This window comes from Lemur catta, chromosome 1 (assembly GCF_020740605.2).
Source record: "Lemur catta isolate mLemCat1 chromosome 1, mLemCat1.pri, whole genome shotgun sequence".
Lineage (NCBI taxonomy): Eukaryota > Metazoa > Chordata > Mammalia > Primates > Lemuridae > Lemur > Lemur catta.
In genome coordinates, this window is record NC_059128.1 from 113,561,353 (window position 1) to 113,583,531 (window position 22,179).

At 50.0% G+C, this 22,179-nt stretch overlaps 1 protein-coding gene across 2 annotated transcripts in view; it reads left to right on the top strand.

Annotated features, from left to right (window-relative positions):
• MLLT1 (MLLT1 super elongation complex subunit) overlaps positions 1–22,179 on the top strand; it is a 62,408-nt gene that overhangs the window by 7,723 nt on the left and 32,506 nt on the right. For both annotated transcript variants that reach the window (XM_045548831.1, XM_045548832.1), the window contains exons 2-3: positions 1,848–2,028; positions 11,461–11,543. In XM_045548831.1, the coding sequence (XP_045404787.1) occupies positions 1,848–2,028; positions 11,461–11,543 (264 nt within the window). The remainder of the gene's footprint in view (positions 1–1,847; positions 2,029–11,460; positions 11,544–22,179) is intronic.

The following is a 22,179-nucleotide window of genomic DNA, read 5'->3' on the forward strand; positions in this document are numbered from 1 at the left end:
ACATTCCCGGAGTGTTTCGGGCTGGCCAGCGTCAGATTGAGCTGGAACACAGGGCGTGTGCGTTTCCTGTGTTTTCTCAGTTCTGGGACTCGAAGACGTGCCATCAGCTTAGGAACGACTTCTGTGTGTGTGCACGCACACGGGGGGCAGGGGGGGGGGTGCTCAAAACACGAACCTTGCCCATAGACTGTAAATGCATTCTGACTTCAGAAGGGTTAAACCGTGAAAGGAAGATGAGCATTTCAGACTTGAGGAGACACACGTGTGGAAGATGGGAGGTGTGCCGAGGGGCTTGGGCTTGATTCTGAGGGAGTCACAAGTTGTCAGAGCTTTAAAACGGGGGTGGGGTGGGGGCAGTAGGATCCGTCTGTGCTGCTTTCATCGAGTGACAACTGAGGGCAGAGAGGGAGGGAAGCCAGTCGGGCGCTGGAGCACTCAACCATGAGCAGGGGGTCTTAGGAGGGCCTTGGAATTCCAGACTAGAGACAGGTACGGAGCGATTTGCAGGATTGCAGCCGCAGGGACGCACGTGGGCAGTTGGCGGCGAGCAGGAGGGTTGGAAGGCGCAGTCGGGAGCTGACTGGTGCGGGGCCCTAGCGGGCTGCTCCGTGGGAGTTTCACTGGGAAGTGTGGGACTCACGCCATAGCCTGCCTCACTCCTGGTTATCTCAGCACTTAGAAACAAGTGTACAAGTGTCCACTTGGCCTGTGCTTCATTTTGTAACTTTCTTGTATTTGATACGAGGTGTCTGTGCTGTATCTATTAAAAGCCTGGGGAGGTTGTCACAGACCAGGGTGGATGTTTGCCGTAGGTTCCCTGTCAGTGGTTTTGGCCAACCCAGGTATTCAGAGTGCTTTGAAGGCTTGTGGCTTTGTGCTCAGTGGAGTGGAACGGGCCTGCGCTGCCTTACATTTCAGGGCAGAAACTTAGTCTTGTGCATGGGGAAGGGCGCTTCCACCGGGGACCTGTCACCAGGTGGCTACGGGCTCACCTCTCTGTTCTCACTGGGAACCGTCCGTCCTGCCAGGGTTTGAGCTGACAACTTAGAGGATCTCAAGGGTCTTCCAGGATGGGTGGGGATGAAACTGCTTGGCTCAAGGTGCTCAGGTGGCTTGGCCAGGAAGGAGATGGAGTGGGCAAGTGAGCCCGCCCTTGGGTTACGCAGACCCAGACTCGGATCTGGTCCCTGCTCCTCACTGGTCCCTGCGACCTCATGCGTCCTGCTTAGCAGCTCACTCTCGGAGCCTAGGTTTCCCCATCTGTGATGTGAGGTGACTGCCCTGCGGTTGCATTGTCGTATTCAGGGAGATCTTGGTGGGGGTTCCAGCTCCAGACAGAGTCCCCTGTTAGAGCCGAGCAGGCACAGCCGTTAGCGAGGTGCTTTCTGATGATAAGGAATGCTGAGAAGGAAGGACTTTGCTGTGATGAGATGACAGTTTGTGGTGGATGCTTTCGGATTGGGTGGTTAAGGAGGTGATGCTCAAGCTGAGAGCTCAGGGACAAGAGAAACACCAGTGTGGGAGATCCAGGCAGAGGGAACTGCAGTGCTGTGGCCCAGAGGCAGGCATGAGCTGGGCTGATTTGAGCACCAGCCAGGAGGCTGTGCGGGTGGGACAGAGGAGGGGGGAGGGGGAGGACACTCAGGGCCTGCGTGGGCTTGCTGAGGGGAGAGGGCGCAGCTGTGCCCGTTCTCTGTGCTGGTTTGGGAGCGTATCGCCTCTCTCAGAGTCTTTCCATTGAATGAGCCGAGCTTTGAAAGTGCCCGACAGGTGAGGTGGCAGGACAGCCGGCAGCCCCCTGCTCTGGGCCTTGTGCTGACCCCGTTCCCGTCTCTCTCTCCCTCCAGTGCACTGTCCAGGTCAGGTTAGAGCTGGGGCACCGTGCCCAACTGCGCAAGAAGCCTACCACGGAGGGGTTCACCCACGACTGGATGGTGTTTGTCCGTGGCCCCGAGCAATGTGAGATCCAGCACTTCGTGGAGAAGGTGGTCTTCTGGCTGCACGACAGCTTCCCCAAGCCCAGACGTGGTGAGTGGCTCCCAGCCTTGAGTCCCTATGGCACTGACCCACGTGACTTCACTCCTGCCGATTCCTGTCCCCCTGCCCTCCGGGAGCAGCAGGACCCCCATGCGGGGAGCTTCTGGCTCATCCCACAGTGTGACAGCATCTGAGCCACTCCTCCTCCTGCTGTTGACTCAGTTGTAGGAAAAACTGAAGGGAAGTGGTGGCTGTCTGTCGTGTTATCAGTTAGACCCGGGGTCTGAGAAGAAGCTGGAGAGCATAGCCGGTTGCTAGTGCACGGGAAGGTGACCTAACCCAGCTGTGCGTAATCAGGAAACTGCTTACTGGACCTGAGTTTGGTTGGGGTGCCATTTTAAGAATGCATAATATTTGGGGCAGAAAGAATCCAAGCAGCTCATGTCACTGCTGTCTTGTCTCTTATATGTCACCTGCTCCACTTCAGGCATCAGGCTGCCTTTGGTTAAACACATATACTGCAGTTACGTATTCCGCCAGCATCTCTAGCCGTGGTGTGGTGGCCCGAGCCTCCCTAGAGGGCACAATCTGATGGGGCAGTGAGGCGGGAACTCACCCAGTTTATGATCAGAGGGACTTCCTGGGGAAGTGACCCTGGGGGAAGGCGGGGTGGGGAATTTGAGGTTGGTGGTCTTGGGAGCTCCATGGGGGCCGGGGCCATGTTTGGTTTTCAGATTATTGAGTCCCCAGTGTGAAGCCCAGGGCGTGGCATGTCACAGAGGCCCAGTAGGTGCTTTTTGAGTGGATGTATTGATAAGGGAACGAAGGACTTTCTGTAGCAAAGGGCTTCACAGTGGGGAGAGCCGCTGCAGGCTGCCAACCCCTCCACCTGGCAGCACGAGGGTTTAGGTGGTTCCCGGGGGTCACGGGCTGAGCTGGGCACAAGTGTGATGTTCTTGGGCTGAAGCCCCAGGGACCCTGGCCCTGTGCTTACAAGTGGCTTACAGTCTAGTGGAGAAGTGTCAGATGTTAGAGAAGTGGAAACTTGCACTTCCAGAGGGACGTCCACCCAAGATTCCTAGTGACACAGGAGCCATTTCTTTTTCTTCTGGTTCCTTCCATCAGCCTTTGGCTATTCCTTTCCGTCTCGTTTCCCCTTTCCTGAGGCTTTACCTTCTCTTCTTTTCCTTCCTTCCTTCCTCAGCCTCTTAGAGGATGGCAGCTATGGCTCCTGAGGACGCAGATATTTATAAAGGACCTCAGTAATGAGAACACATGCCATCTCTGGAGCACTTCCTGCTAAGCTCTTTTCGTATGCAGGATCGCGTTTCATTCTCACCACAGCCCTCTGTTGCAGATGGGGAAACAGGCTCAGGGGGCAGGCCGCCTGCCTGTGCTTTGAAGGGGTCGGCAAGCTGGCCCATGGGCGGGTCTGAGGCTGCCTGTTTTTATTGGCCACGGCCACACCCATTCGAGAAGGTTGCTTTCATGGAGCAGAAACTGGGGCTGCCCTCCTGGGCCGGACGCCTGGCTGTCTCCTGCAGCACGCACTCCAGCTCTTCCTCACTGTGTCCCTGTCTCGTCTCCTCCCCTTCCCTCTGTCCCTGGAGCACAGGGATGGGCCCTGGACGATAGTTTCTGTCCACTTTGAAACTGTTTATTTCCTCTTCATTCCCCGCCTTGTCAGTAACCAAGCAACTCCTTGAGGTAACATTGATGGAGGTCTGCGTCCCTCACACTTTCTCTCTGCTCCAAGCTTTGCGTTCTTGGTGACTACCCGGCCACGTGGGGCCTCTTAGAATCCCTGGGAGGTAGGTGTGGAAGCAGAGGTCACAGAGCAGCCCAGTCATCTGCTTGAGGTCATGCAGAAGCAGCGCATTCTCTGAGCCCCAAGTCCGTGGAAATGGGGTGATGGCTGAGTCTCCCTCTCCCCAAGTGGCAGTTTGTGGCCAGCCCTTAGATTAGTAGCTGGACCCTGCTGGTTGCAAAGTCTGTCCCTGCGGCCAGTGTGCAGAGGGCGCCTGCATTGGATGCATCGGAGTAAACACCTGGTTTGCTATTTGTTGCATTGAGTAAAACTCTGCTGGACTCAGAGTCAGTGAACTGACGGCAGGGCTGCAGCCTCTGGAATGATACTTGATGTACTGAAAAAGTATCTTTTATATATCAAATGCTCCACATTATCACAAATCAAACAACAGAAACATGTAAGGTACAAAGTTGCCATTTCCCATGTGCTCCCTGGTCCTACCACCCAGGGGAAATCTTTCTAGCCCTTTCTGGATTGTGTTTTTATTTTATTTTATGTTATTTTTTTGAGACTGGTTGTTGCTCTAGAGTGCCCAGGCTGGAGTACAGTGATGTGATCACAGCTGACTGCAGCCTCCAGCTCTTGGGCTCAAGTGATCCTCCTGCCTCAGCCTCCTGAGTAGTTGGGACTACAGGTGCACGACACCATGCCTGGCTAATTTTTCCATTTTTTGTAGAGGTGAGGGTCTTGCTGTATTGCCCAGGCTGGTCTCGAACTCCTGGCCTCAAGCAGTCCTCCCACCTCAGCCTCCCAGAGAGCTGGGACTATAGATGTGACCCACCACACCTGGCCTGGATCGTGTTTTTAACATTAGCTAATTTGCTTCTTATTTCTTGATTTTTCAGATGTAAACAATGTTTATTGACTTGCCAGCTTGAATGGTTGGAATTTGTCTCAAACTGCCCCTTTTCCCACCATCTCCTCTAAGTTTTTTATAGTGCAGTGACTTGCTCTTGCGTTGTGTGTCTCTGTGACTTTGAATGTTGACGTGAGCCTGTTTACCTTTGAGGTCCCTCACAGTCCCACAGCACCCTTTTTAGGGAGTCCTCTGGCTGCTGGGGCTAAATCACAGTTTCTTCGCCCAGTACGCCTACACAGCCACATGCCTCTTAGCCTTTTTTTCTGGTTTTGGTTTATTTTTCTCTTTAGCACCATCTTAGCATATTATTTGTATTAATTATTTATCTTGCCCATCTCCCTCCAAGGCAAAGAGTTGTGTCTGTTTGTTTGCTGTTACATTCTTGGTGCCTATGGAGATACAGTAGGTGCTTACTAAGTGTTTACTGAATGAATTAATGGATTCTTCTACTCTGTCAGCTTTTGTCAATGTCTTCTGACTCTCCACTGAGGAAGATTAGGATACAAGTACCCCTATGTGTCCTTGACCCTGCTATGCCCACCCCCACTTTCTTTTTTAAGAGACAGGGTCTCCCTCTGTTGCCTGGGCAGGAGTGTAGTGGTGTCATCACATCTCACTGCAGCCTCCAACTCCTGGGCTCAAGCGATCCTCCCGCCTCGGCCTCCCAAAGTGCTGGGATTATGGCTTTTTTTTTTTTTTTTTTTTTGTTTAGCCCTCTGAGTATTTCACTCTGGTTGCCTTTGACTTCTCTAATCACAACGGACCCTTCTCCAGGCCACCTCTAGCCATTGCCCTGGGCGTTTTCTCTACTGCTCTCCTGGAGGGATTTATTGCCCTATGTTTTGGTTTATTTTCTCATTTTGCTAGAGCAATTTTTCAAGTAATATCCCAAGAGATTAATTACTTAGGAAATTTCATAAGAAAGATGTGTGGGCAGTAAACTCTCTGAATCCTAGCATGTTTGAAAATGCCATTATTCTCTTCTCACAACTCAGGAATTGTTTGGTCAGGTGTGATTTTCTGGTTTGAGAATTACAGGTGGAGTATCCCTAATCCGAAAATCTGAAATCGGAAATGCTCCAAAATCCACAGCTTTTTGAGCTGCTGACACGGTGCCCAGAAACTGCTCGTTGGGGCATTTTGGATTTAGGATTTTTTGCGTTAGGGATGTTGAACCAGCTGAATGCAAATATTCACAAGTCTGAAAAAATCCAAAATCCAGGACACTTCTGGTCACAAGCGTTTGGGATAAGGAATAGTCCACCTGTGCTGTCACCTAGGGCTCTGCAAACGTTGCTTCCTTCTCTCTGAAAGTCTGATGCCATTGGGTTCTCATTCCATTACACAGGACCTATTTTTTTTCTCTAGAAGCATTTAGGGTGTTTGTTAGGGCATTGCTTTATGACGTGATGGGATTTTTATTGTCGGTGTTCTTTGTGTTTTGTGACATTTGATTCCTTCATTTTAGCTCTGGAAAGTGTCCTTCTATTTCTTTGACAGTTTCCTCACATCTATTTATTTCCTTTGTTTTCTCTTTCTGGGATGCTTGTCACTTAACTTCTCTATGCCTCAGTCTTTTCATCTGTAAAGCGAGAGGGATCTTCTCTGCTGTGTAAGATTGTGAAGATTCTGTGAACCAAGGTGAGACCCACGCTTGATGCTCAGTGGGTGCTTAAATATGGTAGCCATTGTCTATTTGTCTAATCTGCCAAATTGTTTCTTCTTGTCTCACCTTTTAATTTTAAAAAAGCATCTTTTTGCTCTACTATCAGGGAGATTGCCTTTATTTTCTAGTCTTGCTGTTGAATTAAAAAATTGTAAGTAAAAAATCTGTAAAATCTAAGAACCCTTTCTTAGTTTTATTTGTTGGGTGTATCTCCTGGAATCCGAGGACATTGACTCCTAGGTTATTTATTTACTTTTTTTTTCTTTTCTCTTTTTCTCAAGTTCCTTTATGGTCTGCAACGTATTTCCATCTCCTTGGCCTCTTTCTCCCAGGTGGGGATTCCTTCTGAGTGCTCTTTCAGGGGACAGTGTGTTCCATTACCCAACAGGCTTGATGGTCCCAGGGCCTCCTGGTTTCCTAAATGAGGAGGGCTTCGCTCAGGGGTCTAGTTTCCGTGCTCCCCCTGACAGCCAGCTCTCCTCTGGAGACAGAGCCGCCTGGGTTTCCCAAGAGGGAAACTCGACACTGCCTGTGCTCTTGGTGGGGGCAGGCGGGAGGGAGGAGTCCCCACGCCTGTTGTTCCAGACACAGCCTTGCAGTTTGCCTCTTTTTGGTTTCCTTTTTGTTATTTTAAATAACTGCTTTACTGAGACATAATTCACACACCATAAAATTCACCTTTTTAATGTGTACAATTAGTGCCTTTAGTGTGTGCACATAGTTGTACAGCCATTCCTGCCAATTCCATCAGCTCTAATTGCAGAGCATCTCTCTCGACCCAGCAGTCACCCCCTGCCCCCCGCCCCCCAGCTCTCACCCTCGCTCTCACCCTCACTCCCGCCGTCCCCCCCAGCCTGTCCAGGCCCAGGCTATCTCCACCCTGCAGCACCCCATGGCAGACTCTGGGCCGCAGCTTCCTGTCCCCTTGCCCAGCCTGCCCTTGTCCACTTTCTGCTGTCCAGAACCGTGCTGACTGCTGGCATCTCCTCTCTCCCCTCTTCACCCTCAGGGCTTTGTTTCATGCTGTGTTGGTTCCTGTGGGCACCCATGCCAGGGGGTAGGCCATTGCGTCTGCCTGCTCTCCAGCCTTGCGCTAGAAGCCCATACCCTTTCCTTATCTCTGGAGGGACAGATGCTTTTCCAGCCTGGAAGTGCCCGTTCACATGAGAGGCCTTTGGAGAGAGAAACGCAGGGCAAGGGCTCTACTCTGAAGGGGTGGGGACAGAGAGTAGATTTGGAAAGATAACAGGTCCTGACGTGGGCCTTTGCTTGTGGTTGGATGGGGTTCAGATGGGGGTGGGGGTGTGGGCAGGAGACGGGGCATAGGGTGGGGTCTGCGAGCAAACCCCAGGCCCTTCCCTTGTCTAGGCCTCCCCTGCTGGGGGGTCACGGGTGGGAGCAGCCCACCCTTCCTCTCTGTCCTGACTCCGCTTTCCTTCCTGGGTTCAGGTTGAGTATCGGGGTGCCTGTCGGGTGCCTGACCCTGTGCGAGACTTCAGGGGTGGAAGGCAGAGTGTAGAGCGCTCCCAGCCAGTGTGGTTGGGCAAAGCACCAAGCAGGCAGCTCTCTGCAGCTGCAGGGATGCCACGGCCTCTCTCCGCCTGCTCAGACAGGATCGAGTGGACCCCATGGAGGCTACAGCCATGACCTGGCCTCCCTGTTTAGGAGTATTTGAGTACCTTCTGTCCCTGCACCACCTGAGGGAGGTGCGGCAGGTGGTCTGCTGGGCAGTGTTTGATGGGTACTTATGGAATGCTTCCAGTCTCACGTCCCAGCTCCAGGCCCTGGGGACCTGAGTGAGACAGAGCTTACAGTCTGGAGGTGTGGATCAAGAATGATGCGAGAAGTCCTGCAGCAGGCTGGGCATGGTGGCACCTGTAATCCCATCGCTTTGGGAATCTGAGGCAGGAGGATCACTTGAGCCCAGGAGGCTGCAGTGAGCTCTGATTGTACCACTGCACTCCAGCCTGGGCAACAGAGCAATTTTTTTTTTTTTTTGAGACAGAGTCTGGCTCTCTTGCCCGGGCTAGAGTGCCATGGCATCAGCCTAGCTCACAGCAACCTCAAACTCCTGGGCTCAAGCGATCCTCCTGCCTCAGCCTCCCGAGTAGCTGGGACTACAGGCATGTGCCACCATGCCCAGCTAATTTTTATATATATATTTTTTTAGCTGTCCAAATCATTTCTTTCTATTTTTAGTAGAGGCGGGGGGGTCTCGCTCTTGCTCAGGCTGGTCTCGAACTCCTGACCTCGAGCGATCCTCCTGCCTTGGCATCCCAGGGTGCTAGGATTATAGGTGTGAGCCACTGCACCGAGCCAAGATTTTATCTCTTTAAAAAAAAAAAAGAGTTCTACAGCTGAGTGATGCAGGCTTCCGGGGATCCTGTGGGAGGGAACTGTGACCTGGTGGGGTGAGGGACTCAAAGCAGGGGTCCCAGAGGAAGTGATCTGTGATCTGAGACGCTCACCATGGCTGGCTTGCTGGGCTGCTGAGGGCTGGGGCAGAAGGCGGTGAAGCTCCTTGCGGGTTGCCAAGGGCAGTGGGGGGCCACATTCTGGTTACCCCAGTGGGAGCCTGAGGCAGGATGTGAGATGCATGGCTCCAGGACAGTGGGCTGCATTCCAGAGGGTTTTGGAGGTGGACGTGGTAGCCCTTGGTGACAGGTGAGCTATGGGAGAGGGAGTCAGATGGCCTCATCCTTGGGTGAGTGATGGGCCCTGAGCTGGAGGACGCTGGGGTGGTGCAGGTTCAAGGGGCAGGAGGAATTGGTTTGGGGAGGGCCTCATTGGAGGTCCCTGTCCAGCATCCCTGGTAGAACCAGGACATTGGAGGAGCAGAAAGAGGTGGCTGGAATAGAGATCTGGGCTGAGGCCACGTAGGACAGCTTTCTGCAGGCTGTGGGTTCTCTCTGTGGACCCAGAGTTGCTCTGCAGGCAGGCTGCTCCTTCCCTCCAGGGGGGCAACCAGCAGTCTGAGGGTAACAACTCCCCCAGGAGTCAGCACCAAGGGGCCAGAGGGGTTGGAGTCAGCACCAAGGGGCCAGAGGTGTCCTCTGGGCCTCCATTGTCATCCCAGCCCCTGACTCTGTCAGACACAGATAGTGGTGGAGTGAATGGATGAATGAATGGGTGTGGTCCTTGCTGCTGTTTGGTAGCAGCAACGATTCATGTGCAGACCCTGATATCCAGGTGACAATGGCATTCGGATTGCCCAGCATGGGTAGCCAGGGCTACTGCTGGCTTCTGGGGAGGCTGTGCCACACGGTCTTGTGGCTGTTTGGGGAATGCCCCCTCCCCCAGCAGGGAACTCAGGCCACCAGCTGTGTGCAAGGCCTTGCCCTCCAGGAACTTACCTCTCAGTTGGGCAGGCAGCCGGTGGGGGGAGCAGGGCTTGAGCTGGGCTTTCAGGGAAGGTAGGTATTGGGGAGGGGAGGTAGGGTGGAGGGAGCCCTGGGAGCAGGACCTGGGGCCCTGGGCCAGCTTATAGCCTGGCGTCCATCCCTGCAACTCCAGTCTCTGGGGCCAGGTGGGTAGGGGTGGGTGGGGGGAGGCAGGCTCTGGGAGCCCCTTCCCTGCTCCCCTGCAGTTTGCAGACTGGGGCCCCCATGCAAAGCTGTCTAGTCAGCCCTGCCTTCGAGGGTCCTTACTCACCCCAGACCTAGCTGCTTGCCAGTTTTATTTGGATAGATACGTGACGTACACAAGGTTAGATATTTGAGAGTCTTATTTTTATTTGAAAGAAAAATCTTACGCTTTGAATTAAGAAAAGCATGTTTCATTATGTTCCATTAACTGTTTTCCAGCAATTTCTGGCCCACTTAAGAATTACCTTACTAGTGCAGACGTATGTGTATAAAGGTTTTAACAATTGGCACCACGTTAGGTGAAGTAAGCCAGACACGGAAAACAGACACTGCGCGGTCTGACATGGAGAATTTAAAACAGTCAGACGCAGAGAAGCGGAGAGCAGGGTGGGGGTTGCTGGCGTGTGGGGAGCGGGCAGCAGGGAGATGATAGAGTGTGGTTCTGCGAGGTGAGTTCTGGATGTGCTATACGGTGTAGCGCCTGCAGCCAGCAGTACCGCAGTGCATGCTCAGAGTTGCTGTGAGCTTGGCTCTTATGTTAAATGTTCTTAGAAAACAAAAACAGCAGTAATGGGGTGAGAGGAGACTTCAGGAAGCCATGGACTTGTTCTCGGCCTTGGTGGTGGTGATGGTTTCATGGGTGTCTGCGTACCCCCAAACTCATGGAGACGTAGATATTAAATATGTGCAGCTTCCGACGTGTCAGTCACACCTCAATAAAGCGGGTAAAGACACCTACAGACCATGGGTAGGATTTCTTCCCACCTCCCAGTCACGGTTGCTTCTGCAGAGGAAGAGGTGGGGGCCAAGGGATTTGATCTCTGCTGCTCTAATTGTTTTCTTAAAAGCGGAAAAACATTATTTCCAGGGCGCTCGCATAGCAAGAACATGCGTGTCAAAACTTCGATGGTTTATTCTGGAGGGTGAAATTACAGGAGATTATTTTGTATGCACTTTGCTGTTCTTCATTTCAATTTGTTTTTTTTTTTTTTTTTTTTTTAATCTCTGGGGTTAACGAGGTTCTATTCGCATCACTGGGGAGTGTTCTCATTATGCGCTAAAATAGAACCCAGGTGGAAGATCCTCCTCCATCTCCCAGCGTGCGCATCCCTGGCACAGAGCGGGGTTCAGCTCCCATGTTGGAGGCTGTCGAGGCCGGGTGTGCGGCCCTGCCTGGGAGACGGAGCCCCACTGGGTCTCACACCTCACTCAGGTCATGCTTACTGACCCCCTGCATGACCTTCTCTGGCCTCAGCTTCCTTGCCTGCTGCAGGAGCAGGTGCCCTGGGTGCAGAGGGTAAATAATGCCCCTTCCTGCTCTCCCTCTGCTGACCACTACGGTGGCTAGGTCACCTTTTCCCTCCTCTTCCCCTTTCATTCCCCAGGGCCCCTTCAGTGACTCTCCCTGGGGAGCTCAGCCTCCAGAACAGCCACCCTCCTGAGAGCCCCAGCTAGGAGGTGGCAGGGGTGGGGTGGGGTGGGGTAGGGGGCGCGAGCTCCTGCTGGGGCTGGGCCTTGAAAGAGGCAGGAAGCTGATGGATGCGTTTTTTCCTTTTCTTTTTAGTGTGCAAGGAGCCCCCCTACAAAGTGGAGGAGTCAGGGTACGCTGGCTTCATCATGCCCATCGAGGTGCACTTCAAGAACAAGGTAGGATCCTTGAGCAGCAGCGGGCAGGATGCATACCCCAGTGGAGGCCCTGGGCCAGGGACACCAATGACAGCTTGCAAAGGAGGTGGTAGAACTGGCCGTTCCGTGTGAGGGAGTGCTCTGGTCCCCAGTGCGTACAGATGCACCAGTGAGCGCCTCGGGGAGTATATGCTGGTTGCCATCCGATTGCTCTTGACCTCTTGACACAGGTGGCTGTGCCCCAGGGTGCCACTTCTCCAGGGGAGCAGCTGGCCACAGCCAGTCTAGTCTCCTGGAGAACACATCTGCAGCGACATAGGTTCATCCATGGTCCTAGAGGTTAGTCACTGGGCTGTACGAAGTGACAGAGATCTGGAAATAACTTAAATGTCCATCAATGGGCAGCTGGTTAGATAAATTTACGGGCAGAATCTTTGATGACCTGTGGGGAGAGAGAGTTCTTTTTTTTTTTTTTTTTTTTTTTTTTTTTTTTTTTTTTGAGACAGAGTCTGCTCTGTCGCCTGGGCTAGAGTGCAGTGGTGTCATCATAGCTCACTGCAACCTCAGACTCCTGGGTTAAAGTGATCCTCCCGCCTCAGCCTCCCGAGTAGCTAAGACTACAGGCACATGCACCACCATGCCTGGCTAACTTTTCTATTTTTTATAGAGACGAATTCTCACTATGTTGCCCAGGCTTGTCTTGAACTCCTGGCCTCAAGTGACCCTCCCACCTCTGCCTCCCAGAGTGCTGGGATTACAGGCGTGAGCCACCGCGCCCAGCCAAAATTCTTAATATTGCTGAATGAAAGAAGCAAATTACATGAATGATATTTATAGGAAAAAGGAATTACATACATCAGAAATGTTAATAAGGGTAATCTGAGTGGTGGGATTGCAAGAGATTTTTATTTTCTTCTATCTGCATTTTCTAAACTTTTTTTTGGTCCGGTAATTAAAATAACTAAAGGGCCTGCCCCTGCTCCTCTTCCCATCACCAAGGGGCTGGCAATGGCATTTCCTGGCTCCGGGCAGCTCCGCCACGGCCGGCTGCTTTCCCACAAATGCAGCAAGACTGGCGTGGCGGACACACTGCCGTCTCTGGGGAAGAAGGGCTTCCCGGGAGGCCTGCAGAGTGCCCCGCTTGCTTACCAAGTGCATGGTGTACACCGGCCATGCGAGACGAGGGGCAGGAATCGCACTGTTCCGCAAACCACCTGGCGGTAAAGGCCTCTAGGAGTGGCGCTCGGATGTGCTGCCCCACAAGGAGCCAAGTGACCTTTCAGCACATGTGACCGGATTTTAGGTGCTAGGCCTTCCAGGGCCTGTTTGCTGAAACCCAGGTCGTCCTAGGGCCTTTTGGGAGCTGAGGCTCCATTGGGAAAAGAGCCAAGCCTGTCTGCCGGGACACCTCCAAGGGCGAGCCCCAGAGCAGGTGAGCAGCTGGGTTCTCCAAAGCTCCCTTTGGTGAGCGTGTGGAAGGGGAGTGATTATAGCAGCTGAGGCACCAGAGTCCTTGTGGCCAGTCTGCACTCACCCCAGGGTGACTTGGATCAAGTTCCTTGGAGTTCAGAAGCAGTTTGGGGCCCCACAGGCCAGTTAGGCCTTTTGTGTCCCCTGACACCTGCCTGGCTCCTGACACAGCCTGCCAGCCACACAGGCAGTGGTGGCGGCAATTCCACTTCCTGGTGCTCTCAGGGGTCTGCCAAGTGGCTCCAGCCAGCACCTGGCTCAGCAGCAGGGAGTTGCCTGCGTGACTTTCGGGGCCCCCCTTCCTGAGCCAGGCAGTGCAGTTTGTCTCCTGCTTCTCGTCCACACGCAGTAGGGTAACCTCAGGCCGGCTGTCCCCGGGTGTTGCAGAAGTACATTCTGAGCATGTGCTGTGTCCTGCAGCGCTCACCTGAGCCTGAAGTCCAGACTTCAGTGCTGTTTCTGGACCTAGTTCTCCGAGGTTCCGCTGTGTTCATCTGCCCCTGGTAGGGAAAGGAAGTGGGCAGCCCTCTGGTCATGGGATTGACGCTGCTGGGCTCAGCACCTCCCCTGTGCTGCGTGGCGAGGTTCAGTGCGCCCTTTCTGCGGGTGTTCTCTGTATCCCTGCCTGCTCTTTGGGGGTTCTTGGGGCTTTACCTGCGCTGTACAGACCCCGTGGTCCTCCAGAGAGCCTGTTTGTTGCCTTGTTCTTTGGAAGGCACTAGGCGCTGCCCCAAGCACGTTTCCACTTCTCCAGGCTCCCCTTTAGGGGGAGCATGTGCGCAGGCTCCGCGCGTCCAGCTGCTCCCAGCAACATCTGGTTTCAGGTGAAGATGTTTTGTTTAAGTCTGGTTTATTGAGGGGTAATTTACATACAGTAAAATTCTCCCATTTTAGGTATAGCAAGTTTTTCAGATCTCAGCATGTGTTTTCATTTGAACTCTGTTGGAGGAAGGCCAGGTTTTCTGTTGGAAAAAAAAAAAATAGGGCACATTGCTCAGTGTTTATTTCTTTGAACAATTCCTGCAGAGGCTTGGTGGCTGGAGCCAGAGCTCCGCTGTGAGTCTGTTCTGAGAATTACAATGTTGCCTCTCCCAGGACAAAGGCTGGCTGCTTCCTTGTGCTCTGCGCCCAGTTCACTGGCCTCCTTTCTCCCTGATGGCGTCTGTGCCACAGAGCTTAGAGGGCCCTGCACTCAGAGAACCCGGGAGGTACAGCCACCACGGGCAAGGCCTGGGGAGACAGTGCTCATCACACCTATGGGCGTGTGTGTGCTAAGCACGTCCTTACTCTCCAAACAAGCCCCAAAGGAAGGTAATTGCCGCAGTCTGGGTGGAGGACCCCCTGGGTACACACTTGGTCAGGGCCACATAGTAATTGGCGGAGCTGGGATTGGAACCAGCTATGCACAAACACACACCTGTTGCTTAAATACCTGAGACATGGTTTGCAAAAGCTGGCAAAAAAACCCCACAAAAACCTCCCTGAAACAGGCATGCCCTACAATGATAGTTCTTAATGAATTCCGGCATTTACTTACACCTAGTGCCAGGGACAGGTTTTTTTATGTATTGTGTTCTGCAAAGATTGTTTACATGTGGGTCCCTACTTTAGACGTTTTGAAAAGCTCAGACAATTGTAGAAAAGTTGGTTAATTGTAAAAGCAGGTGGTACAGATCAGAGAATACGGCATGCTATTTGGAACAGGGTTGTAGTGAGTGGATTTACAATGATTTTTCTACCCTGACGTGGGCAAGGCTTGCATTTGGTTGTTTGCCACGTGTTTGTCGGCGGTAGGTAAGGTGAGTGGAACTTTAAGGTAGTGAGGCGCTAGCGCAGTGACAGGTTGGGCTGGGTCTGGGAGGTGGTGGTGTTTAGACTGGGAGGGAGAGAGCAGTGAGGAGCATGCTGGGTGCAAATCCCAGGCCCTGGCCATGTCTGTGGGCAGGTTACTCCTCAGGGCTTCACTTTCTCCATCTATAAAATGGGTTCGTGATTGTATCTGCTTCTCAGGGCTGCCGGGAAGCTGCAGAGAGAGACACTAGGTAAAGCACTTGGTCCCGGACCTGCACATGTTAACCATTTCCCAAGTGTTTGTTGTTGTTACTGTTGAGCTGATGTCGGCTTCTTTCCCGTTTCCTGGGCGGGACAGCAGGGTGGAGGGGGGAGCCTCGGAGACTTCAGACGGCCTAGTAGGGGTTGAGGGTCCAGCCAGGAGAGTGATGTTGTCCAGCTTCTCTAGTGAGTGGGCTGGGTCTATAACCAGAGCAGCAAAGGTGCTTTCTCAAACACAGCACCTCTTCTTGTACAGGCGTATAGCATGCTTGACCTCGAATGTGGCATTGTCTGCAAAATGAAGGAACTGTGTTTTATGTGTTTTATGTGGTGTTCACACACTAGAACTTAACCGCAGCCACGTTTTGTTTGACTTGTTGGTGGGATGCTCTTTTACAGATAAATCACTCCTTTCTCTCAAGGAAAAAAAAAAAATTGGAGGGCTTTGTCTGAGTACAGAAGTAATATATGTGTGTTGTAAAGAAACTTTTCTGAAACAAGAAGATGGCATTGCCTTGTTCTGCATCTGGGGATGTGTGCATTGGGCAAGTCGGATTTTTTGCTGTTCTGTGCGTGTATGCAAATGACTGAAAGCTGAGAGTATTGATTTGCGGTTTACAAATAAACTTCAGCGAGTAGGTGAATTCGAAAATGCAGCATCCACAGATAATGAGGCTTTGCTGTACCAGTTTGTGCATCCATTCACCTGTTGGTAGACATTTGGGCTGTTTCTGCCTGTTTGCTGTTGTGAATAGTGCTGCTGTGAACATTCGTGTACGTGGACTTGTTTGAACACCAGTTTTCCGTTCCTTTGGGTAGATACCTAGGGATGGACTTGCTGGGTTATACAGTGATTTTGTGTCTAACTTTTTGAGGAACTGCCAAACGGTTTTCCACAGGGGCTGCACCATTTTTATGTTTCTATCAGCAGTGTGTGAGGGTTCCCATTTCTCTGCATCCTCAACAATGATTGCTTTCTGTTTTTTAGTTACAGCCATCCTACTGGGTGTGAAGCGGTCACATATTGAGGTTTTCATTTGCATTTCCTTAGTGATCAGAGATATTCCACATCTTTTCACACGCTTGTTGGCTATTTGTATATCTTTGGAGAAACATCTTCATACATGCATTGCCCATTTTTGAATTGGGTTGTCTGTTGTCTTGTTGCTGATTATAGAAGTTCTTTGTATGTTTCGGCTATTAAACCCTTGCCAGATGTGTGATTTGCAAATATTTTATCTCCTTTCCTAGGTTTTTTCACCTTCTTGATAATGTCCTTTGATGCACAAAAGTGTTAAATTTTTATGAAGTTCGGTTTATTTTTTCTTTGATTGATCAGACTTTTGGTGTCACATCTGTGACTCTGTTGGCAAATATGTTTACTTATGCTAGTTTAATAGTTTTAGTTCTGATGGTTAGATAATCGATCTGTTCTGAGTTGATGTTTGTATATGGAGTGAGGGTGAGGGCCCAGCTGTGTTTTTTTGCATGTGGTTTTTCGGGTGTCCCAGCACCATTTGTTGAAGAGACTCTTCCCACTGAGTGGTCTTAGTGCCCTTGTTGGAAATCAGTCAGCCACAGATTTTTGGGTTTAAAACTGGACCCTTAATTGTTTTCCACTGGTCTATATGGCTGTCCTTATGCTAGTACCATACTGTTTTGATTATTGTAGCTTTGTAGGAAGTTTTGAAATCAGGAAGTTTTGAATCATCCAACTTCGTGTTTTGGTTTTTTCCCCCCCTTCAGTATGAGTTTGGTTATTCTGGGCCCCTTGTGATTTTATATGAGTGTAAGGTTTGGCTTTTCCCTTTTTTCAAAAAATCCCATTGGAATTTTGATAAGGATTGCATTGACTCTGTATATCACTTTTGAGACGTCTTAGCAATATGAAGTCTTCCAGTCCGTGAATATAGGATGTCTTTCCATTTAATTAGGCCCTTTTTAATTTTTTTCAGCAGTGTTTTATAATTTACAGTGCATATTTCACCTGCTTGGTTAAATTTATTCCCAGATATTTTATTCTTTTGGATGCTGTTGTAAAATGGAATTGCTTTAATTACCAACTGACTTTTGTGTGTTGATATTCTACCTTGCATCTTTACTGAATTTGTTCATTAGCTTTAGTAGTTTTTTTGTGGCCCCTTTGGGATTTTCTGTATGTAGAATCGTGTCATCTGCAAGTAGAGATGTTTTTACTTCTTACTTTCCAATCTGGATGTCGTTTGTTTCTTCTTGTTGCTTCACCGCTTTGATTAGGACTTCCGGTACAATGTTGTATAGCAGTGGTGATAGTGGGAATCCGGTGTTATTTCTGATCTTCAGGGGGAAAAGCTTTCAGTCTTTTACCATTAGTGTGATATCAGCTGTGGGTTTTTCATAGATGCCCTTTATCAGGTTAAGGAATTCAAAGGGTGGAGAGGAAAAGAAGGACCAATTCTGTTTACTGTACTCATAACATTTCTGACATCAAATGTGTGGATTTTCCTCACATTGCAATTCTCCAGTTCTCTGGGTGCCCTACAATTTAATTCGATTATGGTACTAACTACCTGGAGTTAGTGCAGACCCCCAGGTTAAGGGCTCATTCTCACAAGACGGCCCCCACTTCAGATGCCAGTTGCAAGTCCCAGGTTGCCGCCTGTGCCTAACTGGCCATAAATTGGGGGTTCCCCCTCTGTACGTTAATTTTCTATAATGGTTCACAGAGCTTAGGGAGACATTTGACTTCTGTTACTGGTTTATTGAGGATACAATTCAGTAACGGCCACACAGAAGTGATGCACAGAGCAGGGTACCAGGGAAGGGGCACAGAGCTTCCCTTCCATGCCCCCTGGATTCACCACTGTCCCACCACCTCGCTGTACTCACTGACATGGGAGCTCTCTGAACCCCTTTGTTTGAGGTTTTCACGGAGCCCCATTATGTGGGCATGATTGATGACATCACTGGCCATGGGTGATTGGGCCCAGGAGGCCAGGGGTAGGGCTGAAAATTCCAACCCTTTAGTCACGTGGTTGGTTCCTCCGGCAACCAGCCTCCATCCTGAAGCTATCAGGGGCTTTCGGCCACCAGCCCTACAAAAGGATGCTCTAATCGCTTCAGAGATCTCAAGGATCTTAGAAGCTCTTGTGTCAGGAACCCAGGACTAAGACCAGATATTAAAACAAAAGATGCTCCCATCACCCCTGTCCCTCAGAAGGTTACAAGGGTTTTTAGAAGTTCTGTGCTGGGGCCAGAGGAGACCAAATATATATTTTTTATTGTGCTACACCTTTTATTACTGATTTGCTGAGTGTGTGGTTTTTTAAAATCATGAACAGGTGTTGAATTTTGTCAGATGGTTTTATCTGCCTCTCGAGAAAGTTGTGTAGGTTTTTTCCTTCCTTTTATTAATGTGATATATCCATTGATTTTATGTAGAACCACCCTTGCATTCCTGGGATAAGTTCCTTTTGGTTATTGTGTATAATCTTTTTAATGTGCTGTTGGATTGGGAGTTCTGGTATTTTGTTGAAGATGTTTGGATCTGTATTCATAAGGAATGTTGGTCTGTATTTTTCTTGTGGTTTCTTTGGCTTATGGTACCAGGGTAATGCCGCATAGAATGTGTTAGGAAGTATTCCCTCCTCTTCTGATTTTAGTAGAGTTTGAGTAGGATTGGTGTCCATTCTTTCCATGTTGAATGTTGGTAGAGTCCATCAGTGAAGCCAGCTGGTCCTGAACTTCTCTGTGGGAAGTTTTTGATTATTGATTCAATCTCTTGTTCTAGATCTGTTGAGATTTTCTACCTCCTCTTGAGTCAGTTTTAGTAATTCGTTTCTGGGACTCTGCCAGTTTTATCTAGATTATCTAGTTTGTTGGGATGTTATTGTTCATAGTATTGTAATTCCTTTAATTTCTGTAAAGTTGGTAGTTTACACTTTTATTTCTGATTGTGGTTATTTGTATGTTCTCTCTTTTCTTTTTTTTTTTTTTGAGACAGAGTCTCACTCTGTTCCCCGGGCTAGAGTGCCATGGCGTCAGCCTAGCTCACAGCAACCTCAAACTCCTGGGCTCAGGTGATCCTTCTGCCTCAGCCTCCCGAGTAGCTGGGACTACAGGCATGCGCCACCATGCCCGGCTAATTTTTTCTATATATATTTTTAGTTGTTTGGCTAATTTCTTTCTATTTTTAGTAGAGATGGGATCTCGCTCATGCTCAGGTTGGTCTCGAACTCCTGAGCTCAAACGGTCCGCCCACCTCAGCCTCCCAGAGTGCTAGGATTACAGGCATGAGCCACCGTGCCCGGCCCTTCTGCTGCCTTTGGGTTTTATTTGTTCTTTTTATAGTTCTTCAAGATGTAAAGTTGTTGATTTGACATCATTTTTACTTTTTCATGTTGTAGGGATTTATGCCTTTAAATTTCCCTCTGAGCACTGCTTGCATTGCAGTCCATACATACGTTTTGGTATATTGGGTTTTGTTTTCGTGATCTCAAGGTATTTTTTAATTTCCCTAGTGATTTCTTCCTTGACGCATTGGTGGTTTTATTAGAGGTCTCTAGAGAGACAGAACCAACAGGAGATGCGTGTGTGTGTCTGTGTATAGGGGAATCGGCTCGTGTGACCGTGGAGGCTGAGAAGTCCCACACCAGGCCATCTGCAAGCTGGAGACCCTGGCATGTCAGTAGTGTGGCTCATTCCATGTCTGAAAGCCCCAAACCGGGGGTGCCAATGGTATAATTTTCAGTCCAAGGCCACAGGCATGAGGACCCAGGGGGCCTGGAGTTCTGATGTGCAAGGGCAGGAGGAGAGAGGGGAAATCACCCTGTTGTCTCCTTTTCTTGTTCTCTCTGGGCCCCCAGCCAGTCAGGTGATGCCCGCCCACACTGAGGCAGATTGTCCCCCGCTGCATCCACAAACTGGCATGCCATCACCTCTGGGAACCTCTGCAGACACGCCCAGAACTTGTGTGTTACCAGTTCTCCGGGTATTCCTTAATCCAGTCAGGTCGACACCTAAAATTAACCATCAGAATGGCCCTTGGTGGACATTTGTTGAACGAGTGTCCAAATGGATGAACCAGATTCATTCCAGAGGCAGTAGCTGTTATACGTCCACGTGTCAAAAACCTTGTGGCACCCCCCCACCTTTTAAAAAATTGAGGTGAAATTCATATAACGTGAAATTGACCATTTTAAAATAAACACTTCAGTGACATTTAGTACATTCACAGTGTTGTGCAACCACCATCTCTCTCTAGTTCCAAAACATTGTCATCACCCCAAAAAGGAAACCCCATGTCCAGTAAGCAATTGTTTCTTATCTCCCCCTCACCACAGCCCCTGGCAGCCACCCATCTGTGTTCTGTCTCAGTGGATGTGCTGCTTCTGGAAGTTTCATGTAAACACAGTATGTGACCTTCGAGTCCGGTTTCTTTCCTGCGTACAGTTATTTATGAGTTCATCCATGTTGCAGCATGAATAAGAACCTCATTCCTTTTCATGGCCAAGTACTATCCCACTGTGTGGATAAACTATACTTTGACCATCGATGAACATCTGGGCTGTTCCCACCTTCTGGCTCTTGGGACTAGTGCCACTGTGGATGCGGTGTACATGCATTTACTCGAGTACCAGTTTTCACTTCTTTGGGGTGTGTACAGTCAGCCTTCCGTATCCATGGTTTCCGCATCCATGAATTCAACCAACTGCAGATAAAAAATATTTGGAAAAAAAATTCCACAAAGTTCCCAAAAGCAAGACTTGAATTTGCCGCACACAGAGTACTGCATTGATTCCAGGTGAATCAATGATGCGTAGGTGTTCTATTAGGTATTATAGGTAATCCAGAGGTGATTTAAAGTACACTGGAGAATGTTCTTAGAGTTTATGCAAATATTGTGCCCTTTTATGTAAGAGACTTGAGCGTCTGCAGATTTTGATATCTGAGGGGCATCCTGGATCCAATCCTCCACAGACACTAGGGGCTGACTGCATCCCTGAGGGAAATTGCTGGGCCCTGTAGTAATTCTGTGTTTAATTTTTTGGGAGCCCTCCAAACAGTTTTCTGCGGTAGCCAAACAGTTCTGCATTGCCACCAGCCATGCAAGGCATTTCAGTTTCTCCACATCCTTGCCAGCATTGGTTCTCTTCTGTTTTCTGTTTGTTTGTTTTCAATCATAGCCATCCTAATGGGTGTGAAGTGCTCTTATGGTGGTTTTTTTTTTTTTTTTTTTTTTGAGACAGAGTCTCACTTTATTGCCCGGGCTAGAGTGAGTGCCGTGGTGTCAGCCTAGCTCACAGCAACCTCAAACTCCTGGGCTTAAGCGATCCTACTGCCTCAGCCTCCCGAGTAGCTGGGACTACAGGCATGCGCCACCATGCCCGGCTAATTTTTTCTGTATATATATTTTTAGTTGTCCAGATAATTTCTTTCTGTTTTTAGTAGAGACAGGGTCTCGCTCTTGCTCAGGCTGGTCTCGAACTGAGCTCGAGCGATCCGCCCGCCTCAGCCTCCCAGAGGGCTAGGATTACAGGCGTGAGCCACTGCGCCCGGCCCTTATGGTGGTTTTGATTTGCATTTCCCTCATGGCTCACGGTGTTAAGCATCTTTTTCTGTGCTTACTGGCAATTTGTACATCTTCTTTTCTTTGAAGACATGTCTATTCAAGCCCTTTGCCCATTTTTGAATTGGGTGGTTTTTCTTTTTGTTGTTGAGTTGTAAGAGTTCTTTATCTGTTCTGGATAAGTGGCCACTTTTCAACGTTGGCAGCAAAGCACATTGCTGGGCAGACTGAATGTGTGACGTGAGCATCCCTGAGTTGGGGGCACCAGTTCTCCAAGGGGTGTCCAGGTGGTCTCCCTCCCATCACACATGGACCAGAGGCCTCTGTGTGCTGTGGCTGAGTTGTTCCTTTGGAAAGTGAGCTGGGACCTTGACAGGGGGTTGTGAGAGCCCGTTGGTGCTGCCTGGGACATGGCAGTGGTACCCAGGATGGATTAATTGGTTCCTATGTATACTAGGGCCAGTCAGGTGCAGGGGTCTTGCTGAAATGCTCCCTTTACATCTAGTGGTTGTCCCAGAAGTGGTCCCAGGTATTTTATGCCCTTCCTGTTCCAATGAGTAAGTTACATCTCGGACCCTGGGCTGTCAG